Source organism: Mobula birostris, chromosome 2 (genome assembly GCF_030028105.1).
Source record: "Mobula birostris isolate sMobBir1 chromosome 2, sMobBir1.hap1, whole genome shotgun sequence".
NCBI classification, from domain to species: domain Eukaryota; kingdom Metazoa; phylum Chordata; class Chondrichthyes; order Myliobatiformes; family Myliobatidae; genus Mobula; species Mobula birostris.
This window is the reverse complement of record NC_092371.1, coordinates 34,644,192-34,653,129: the sequence shown is the minus strand read 5'-3', so window position 1 is coordinate 34,653,129 and position 8,938 is coordinate 34,644,192. Positions and strand designations below refer to the sequence as shown.

The 8,938-nt window shown below is 37.8% G+C and overlaps 1 protein-coding gene across 1 annotated transcript in view; it reads right to left on the bottom strand.

The window, feature by feature from the left end:
* Positions 1–2,002: 2,002 nt before the first annotated feature.
* cbln4 (cerebellin 4 precursor) overlaps positions 2,003–8,938 on the bottom strand; it is a 173,465-nt gene continuing 166,529 nt past the window's right edge. Inside the window, exon 3 of the mRNA XM_072276725.1 lies at positions 2,003–2,200. Within this exon, the coding sequence (XP_072132826.1) occupies positions 2,003–2,200 (198 nt within the window). The remainder of the gene's footprint in view (positions 2,201–8,938) is intronic.

The following is an 8,938-nucleotide window of genomic DNA, read 5'->3' as shown; positions in this document are numbered from 1 at the left end:
CAATCATCTGAAACAACAACATTGAAACAAAAAGATTACAAATGCTAAACACTACAGATGCAGGAAATCTGAAAACCACTTTCTGCACAATTATAGTTGTATTTTTGCTATTTCCAGTTAGGGAAAAAACAAAGTCCAGTAGGAATGCTATTTCTTGGTGACCGTTGCTAACTGACAATGTGTTTGCATTTTGCTACCATTAGTTTATTCCAGGTTAATAAATTGATTCTGCCTCCATTCTGGTAAAATCAACACTATACTCAAATAAAGGGAATCTTCGTGTAAATATTAAGCTGAATAAACGTTTCTTGGGGTTCCAGCTGGGTATAGGTATTGATTATCCCTGATGAAGATGGCAGGGTTGGTCATCGAAACATCAGTTAATTGATATCTGTACCCAGATAGAAGCTTGAGAAGAGTTTATTCGTCATCTACGCCGGGAAGGCACTAGATCCTTTTTCAAATATTAAGCTATTGCTACAAAAGGACCAACCACAAATTTAGTATGCCAATACTGTGTTCAGAAATAATATATTTATGTTATGGACATTATTGAATAAATCATTTGTTCAATTATATTGTTCTTGCATCATTACTACTCTTAGTTAAATCTTTAGGAACAATGACATTATGAAGTTGGACTATTCTTGATCTGAGATACTAATGAACTCCTTCCCATTAGTTTTGTCAGGCAAAACTATATAAAATATGTTGAACTCATCTATTTTGTTTCCTGTTCATTCAGTTGGGAAATGAACTAGATTGAAAATTATGCTAGCAAGACATTCCACTAAATTATATGAATTCAGCTCAGTAGTAAAGTCAGTTTCAGATTCACCAAATCCTTACTATTATAATAATCAATGTTAAAATTCAAAGACTATGCTGTGGTTCTATGGGTAACAAAATGCATTTATCACATTTATATAAACTTGATCACAGAAAACAAAATGTTTGAGAATCTAAACATGGAGCAATGTAGCTTTATTAATAAATGAGTCAAGCCTCTCATTTCTCAACAGTAAATGAGTCATGAACTGAAAAGAAAGTGCAACAATAAACAGAGTTGGGATATTATTGACCTTTTTCCACATGTTAACTCAGTATATAGCCATTTCAGGTTTACATGCATGTGCCAGAAACAATGCTACCATATGTGGCAATTTTCACCACTTTCAAACTGCATCAGCTGGAAATCCTCTCTGATATTAAATGTTCTGAAGGCGGCATTACATCTGTACCATTAAGCAAATAATATTGTTCCACAGTATTCTGCTTATATTCTTGAATGTAATTAATAAAGTTCATTTGGTCTAAAATCATTTAATTTCAAAATAAGAGAATCCTCGGGTAGAGTGCATTGAAAACCTAAAGCAACAATCCAGTTTTCAATATTAAGAATACATTATGACAAAGTAGAAGTGTACATCTATTTCCATGTATTTTAAGGCAATGTAAGCATACATAGCATGGGAATGAACATATTGCATCCCAAATCCACAATACATTTATGGTAAATTAGTATATTGTTCTCCTCATTCTGATATATTAAATAACAGAACAAAAATTTAAGCCATTTTAAATGCATTTAACCTTATTAGCAAGGCTGTTAAAGGCAAAATAATATTTGTGAAGGTACACAGACGTATTCAGTCCAGACAATTTGTCACTAATGTTACAGGCAAACTGTTTCACTTTACATCCACTGCAGCAAGGGTACGTACCATTTGTTTACCCTACTTTAAGTCCTATCCGGTTTGCAGGGAAGAGATAAGGGACTGAAAACTTCCCTTTTCTTCCAAAGGTCTTTGAAGCAGTTTGGAAAAGAAAACGGACAATTCAGATCCACCAGACTGTTAGCTTCATACGACCAGGTATAGTCCAGATTAAGATTTGGAACAATGATCCACAATTTTTAAATAATCCTCAAAAACAACATGTAGGACAATCAGTTCATATCAAGAAAATTACGTATGTGGATTCAAGGGTATTCAGTTGGTCTTTACAGAGGGAAAACCAAGAAGCCAGAAAATGTTGAATATTGCCATCCTCCAACCAGGTTACCTTTCTCCAGTTTCAGATATACTTTATCTTCTTTGTCTAAATACAACAGGACTCCATTAGTGGCAGCTTCACGAGTCACATCCTTATCCCCAGCAAAGGCTGAAATTACTGGTTTACCATTTAGCATAAGATTGACCTGTGATTAGAAAGAAAGAAAACAGTTGATTACCACATATTGAGAACCCAAAAATCATTTTAAGCAACAAAATATATACTCAGTTGCCACTTTATTAGGTACACCTGTCCACCTGCTCATTAATGCAAATATCTAATCAGCCAATCATGAGGCAACAACTCAATGTATAAAAGCATGCAGACATAGTCAAGAGGTTCAGTTGTTTTACAGACCAAATATCAAAATGGGGAAGGAATGTGACCTAAGTGTCTTTGACTTTGATTGTTAATGCCAGACAGGGTGGTTTGAGTGTCTCAGAAGCTTCTGATCTCCTGGGATTTTCATGCACAGCAGCCTCTAAAGCTTACAGTGAAAAACAAAACAACATCCAGTGAGCAGCAATTCTGTGGGTGCAAATACCTTGTTAATGAGAAAACACAGATGAGAATGTCCAGACAGATTCAAGCTAACAAGAAGGCAGCAGTAAAAAATAACCTCAGATTACAACAGTGGTGTACAGAAGAGCATCTCTGAATGCACAGCCTTGAAATGGATGAGTACAACAGTGGAAAACCACAAACATACACTCAGGGGCTACTTTATTAGGTACACGAAGTACCTATTAAAGTAGACACGGAATGTAGTGGATTATTATAAATCTGCCATATTCCAAACAGATTAACTTTTTATCAAAGCCAGATCTAAGTGCCACCCTAAATCCTTAAATGTATTTTTCTATCAACATGATCTATTCTAAATATATTTGATGCTCAAAATTCCTTAACCAACTAACCTTGGCTCCAATGGTCAGCTACACCATGGATCCAAGCAACTTTGCTGTTCAAGCTGAAACTAGTGACATCATAAAACTGGTTTGTTGTTAACTGATGTTTTGAAAGATCTTTATGCCTTTGTCTTTTCACTTGCTATGGTATTGCTTGCAAGATACAAAAGTTTGGGAACACTAAGCAGCAGGCTCAAAGGCAGCTTCAGTCTTGCTATTATAAGGCAATTGAATGGACTTCTTATGCAACAAGGATGAACTCTTAAACTCTCAATATACTTGGTCGTGGCTGTTGCACTTTGTCTGTGTTGCCCTTTCTCTGTAACTGTAACACTATAGTCTGCATTTTTATATTTTTACTTTTTACTGTTTGGATACATTTATGTATGCAATAATCTGTTTGGATAGCATGCAAACAGAAGTTATAAACCAATGATCAATTACCAATTATCAGCCCTAAAATACAAACTCCTTCTTAAAGTCTTACATTTCGGTATTGTAGATATCTTTATGGTGCTATATTTTTTAAAACATGACAAAATGCTATCATATTCATGGAATTCTTACCTGATTAGGCACTCATTACGTGATAAACTTTTTCAATTGTCCTATGTCTTTCACAGGTTGTGTTGGCTCAGGCAGTAGGATGCCTCAATGAACTGCATTAACAAAATCTATCCAAATGTAAAATCACAAAGGGTGATGAATACGGTACTGAAGGTGTTACATTTAAACTCAAGCAGTGTGTGGAATAAGGTAGGTAATCTTCTAAAACAGCTAGATACTGGTTGGAATGACATTGTGAGTGATGGCTGATAAGATCATACTTGGTAACTAAACATCCAAGAATACACATTGTATTAAAAGGACAGGCAGTTAGACAAGGATGTGAGGTGGGTCTGTTGGTAACAAGACGAAATCAGATCCTTAGAAAGATGTGACGTAGGATCAAAAGAAGTAGAATCCTTGTGAACAGAGTTAAGCAACTGCAAGGGTACAAAGACCCTGATGGGAACTACATATACAGGCCTGCGAATACCAACCAGGATATGGGTTACTAATTACAATGGGAGATAGAAAACACATGTCAAAACTGCAATGTTATGATAGTCCTGGGGGATTTCAATAGGTGGGTACATTGAGAAAATTAGGCTCATACTGGATCACAAGAGAGAGAACTTGTAGAATACCTACAAGATTTTTTTTAGAGCAGCTTGTGGTTGAGCCCACAGGGATGAAGGCTATTCTGGATTGGGTTTTGTGTAATGAATCAGATTTGATTAAGGAGTTTAAGGTAAAGGAATCCTAAGGAAGCAGTGGCCATAATATGGTAGAATTCACCCTGCAATTTGAGAAGGAGAAGCTCAAGGCAGATGTATCAGTATTATAGTGAAATAAAAGGAATTATAAAGGCATGAGAAAGGAACTGGACAAAGCTGATTGGAAGGGGACACTAGAAGGGATGATGGCAGTACAGCAATGGCTGGAGTTTCGGGGAGCAATACAGAAGGTGCAGATAAATACATCCCTAAGAAGAAAGAAATATACTTCAGGTCAAATGACACAACTCTGGCTGACAAAGGAATTCAAAGCAACAGAAAGACAAAAAAAAGGAGGGCATACAATAGAGCAAAAGTAAGAGGAAAGTTAGAGGATTGGGAGGCTTTTAAAAACCAAGTGAAGGCAACTAAAAAGCCAGGAGGGAAAAGATGAAATATAGAGGTAAACTAGCCAATAATATCAAACAGAATACCAAAAGTTTTTTTTCAGATACAGGAAAAGTAAAAGAGAAGTGAGAGTAGATATGGAGCAGCTGGAAAATGACACTGGAAATGTAGTAATATGGGACAAGGATACGGTACAGAAACTAAATAAGTATTTTGCATCTGTCTTTATGGTGGAAGATACTTGCTGTGTGCCAGAAGTTCAAGAGAGTCGGGGGCAGAGGTGACAGCAATTTCTATTACTTGAGAGAGGTGCTTGGGAATTTGAAAAGACTGAAGGTGGATATGTCACATGGTTCTGAATCAGGTGGCTGGGGAGATTGTGGAGGTATTGGTAATGCTCCTTCAGAACTCACCAAATTCTGGCATGGGTCCAGAGGACTGGAAAATTGCAACTGTCTTTCAATTCTTCAAGAAGGAAGGGAGGCAAAAGAAAGAAAATTATAGGTCAGTTAGGCTGGCCTCAATCTTTGGGAAGATGTAGGCATTGATTATTAAGGATGAAGTCTCAGGTTACTTGGAGGCACATGATAAAATAGGCCAAAGTCAGCATGGTTCCCTTAAACAAAAATCTTCCCTGACTAATCTGTTGGAATTCTTTGAGGAAATAACAGACTGAATAGAAAAAGGACACTCAATGAATGTGGTTTGCTTGGATTTTCAGAAGACCTTGGACAAGGTTCAGCAGCTGAGGCTGCTAAACAAGATAACAGCCCATGGTATTACAGGAAAGATACTGACATCAGTAGAAGATTGGCTGACTGGCAGGAGGCCAAGAATTGGAATAAAGGGGGGCCTATTTTGATCGTCTGCTGGTAACAAGTAGTTTTCCATAGAGGTCAGACTGTCAGGACTGTTGGGACTGCTTCTTTACACATTAGATGTTAATGATGTGGATGATGGGATGTATAGCTTTGCTGCAAAGTTTACAGAAGATACAAAGATAAGTGGAGGGGAAGGTAGTTTTGAGGAAATAGAAAGGCTACAGGAGGACTCAGATTAGGAGAATGGGCAAAGAAGTGGTAGATACTGTGTTAGGAATTGCATGGCCATACACTTTGGTAGAAAAAATATAAAAAAAGTTGACTTCTTTCTAAATGGAAAGAAAATACAACATTCTGAGGTGCAAAGGTACTTGGGAATCCTTTGCAGGATTCCCTAAATGTTATTTTGTAGGTAGAGTCTGTGGTGAGGAAGGCAAATGTGATACCAGCATTCATTTCAAGAGGACTAGAATATAAAAGCAAGGATGTAATGTTGAGACATAATAAAGCATTGGTGAGGCCCCGCTTGGAGTGTTCTAAACAGTCTTGGGCCCTTTATCTAAGAAAGGATGTGCTGAAACTGGAGTGGGTTCAAGGGAAGTTCACAAATGATTCCAGTACTGAATGGCTTGTCATATGAAGAGTGTTTGATGGCTGTGGGCCTGTACTCATTACAACTCAGAAGACTGAGGGGTGACCTAATTGAAACCTATCAAATTCTGAAAAGCCTTGTTAGTGTGCATGTGGAGAGGTTGTTTCCTCTGGTGGGACAGTCTAAGACCAAAAGACACAGCCTCAAAATAGAGGGTTGTCCTTTCAGAATGGAGAAGAGGAGAAATGTCTTTAGTCTGAGAGTGGTGAATCTGTGGAATACATTGCACAGGCGGCTGTGAAGGCCAATCATAGTGCATACCTAAGGGTAAGGCTGATAGATTCCTGATTAGTCAGGGCATGAAGGGATACAGGGAGAAGGCAGGAGCTTGGAGCTGAGAGGAAAAATGAATCAGCCATGATGAAATGGCGGAGCAGACTCCATGGGCCAAATGGACTAATTCTGCTCCAATATCTTATGGTCTTAATTAGAGTATAATTTTGAAACCTTTACTTCAATAGCTTACTGCAATTTTGGAAATAATGGTAGCCCGAAATTCTTTGCTGGCCAATAGCTGAAAACAAACTATATGATAACAACAGCCCATAGTACTCTACCTCAGAAATTCACTCCTCTGAGGTCAATGGAACGATTTTCAGATGCAGAGTGCCATGCACCGTGTTAGCAGGGATGATAAATTTTTTGGTAAGGATAGCCCATAAAACTTGTCAAATTATGGTGCAGGGACATACATTTGTCAACCCTATATGCTTTGTTTAGTAGAACTTGTAAATTAAGTAAGAGAGGTAATTAAAGGCAACTATCATTACATTGAATCCTGAAGAAGGGTCTTGGCCTGAAACATCAACTGTTTGTTCATTTCCATGAGCGCTGCCTGATCTGCTGAGTTCCTCCAGCATTTTGTGTGTGTTGTTTGGATTTCTAGTAACTGCAGAATTTCATGTGTTCATCATTACATTTACCTTCTTCCCATAGTGTAGTGACCTGAACTGCACACAGCAAGCTGTACCATGACATACCTGCTCTTATATTCTATGCCACACAAAAAATCCACATGTCTTCTTCAGAAAATGTTGGAGGAACTAAGCAGACCAGGCAGCATCTATGGAAAGAAGTACAGTCGACGTTTCAGGCCGAAACCCTTTGCCAGTCCTGCCAAAGGATTTCAGCCGGAAATGTCGACTGTACTTTTTTCCATAGATGCTGCCTGACCTGCTGAATTCCTTCCACATTTTGTGTGTGTTGCTCGGATTTCCAGCATCTGCAGATTTTCTCTTGTTTGTCATATGGCTTCTTCACCTATTTTTAAACTGTGGTGCATTTTCATGGACTTCTTGTACACCGATGTCATTCTTCCCTCAGTACTCCCTTATGTGCTGCTATACATTGTGTATACCTACCCTTATTTATCCTCCCAAAGTATATCACCTCATACATACTGTACCTCATACACTGTTGAATTCTGCCTATTATTGCTATGGGCCCTGTGTAACAGCTTCTTAAATACCTCAAGGAAGCATTTGTTAAGGGGAAACATGAGTGACACATGGTAGGAGAATATATTGGCATGATGCACATAGAAAATTGTATTTACTATATGTACTATGAATGAAGTTTATTTCTGGAAAAGAAGTATGGTGTCATGTTTTCCATCTAGTATCTTTTTAACCACTCTGCTAGCAGAGTAAATAAGGCTCCTTATTTTACTGATAGGTGGGACTGTTTGGTCAGCCCTTTCTGGCCATAGTAAAGAAAGAAGAGGAACACCAGCAGCACCAGGTAGGATATCTTGGAGGCCCGGGGAGTCTAACAGACCATTCTGTTCAATATTTCCTTGCATGGCAACCCACTTCATCCAAGAGATCAAGCTAGCTCACCATCATTGTTTTTTTTATTGTAATAATGACCTTCTTTTAATGAAGAGGCCATTAACAATACAAATGCTACCTTGCAAGAACCATATGTTATATACTTTATGTGAAAATTATACTTTCTAATTCAAAGTTGACCTAGTGTATATTGCTCTGCACGCTTCTTGTGTCCTTCTCACATGTCACCATCTATCTTTGTATTGTCCACAAATTTGGTTATAATACAGCCCTGTCTTCCACCTTATTAATGTTTGTTATAAATAACTAAGGTCTCAAAAATAATCCCAGAGCAGTCTGTTGGTTATAGCTTGCCAAGGTGAAAATGGCCTGTTTTTCTTTTGTTCATTTTTTGTTTGTTGGCTCATATTTTACGTTAATGAAACTTCCTGAAGAAAGATAGCTACTTACACCAGCTAGATTCCACTCAATAAGTTTCAGCTGTTACAAAAACCAACATTAGCTGAGGGAATTGAAGAGAATATATATGTATCACTTCAGTCGCATTTTCTCTGCAAAGATATAGCTCAGTACTGTCGCTGAACGGAAGGTGATTTTTGAGGGTTATACTGAATCTTCCAGCAGTATTGTTACTCAGCCTTTCAATATCTGAGAAGCATTCAGTCATTTATACCTAAATCTGTGTTGCATTTCAAGGTCATCTTTTGTTTTCAGTCAGTGGTAATGTTCACGATCATCTTCAGTTTCAATATTTCCTTGGGTGACTGCCTAACATTTTAGCAGACAGGGACTTGCACCTATTCATTCTGCATCAAGACTTCCTCTGCTGCATCACTGAAGCAAGGAACCTTGCAAATATATGCATCACAGAAGGTTCCAAAAAGTCGTTGATTTCCATATTGAAAGGGACATATACTTCCCAAGGAGATATAAAACACTATTTTAAGTAGCTATTGAATGCTCATAAATCTTTCTCTCCAAACTGGGAACTTGGAGATGTGATTCAGTTAGAAGTTGATGACCTAACATATTTCAGCCTCTCACA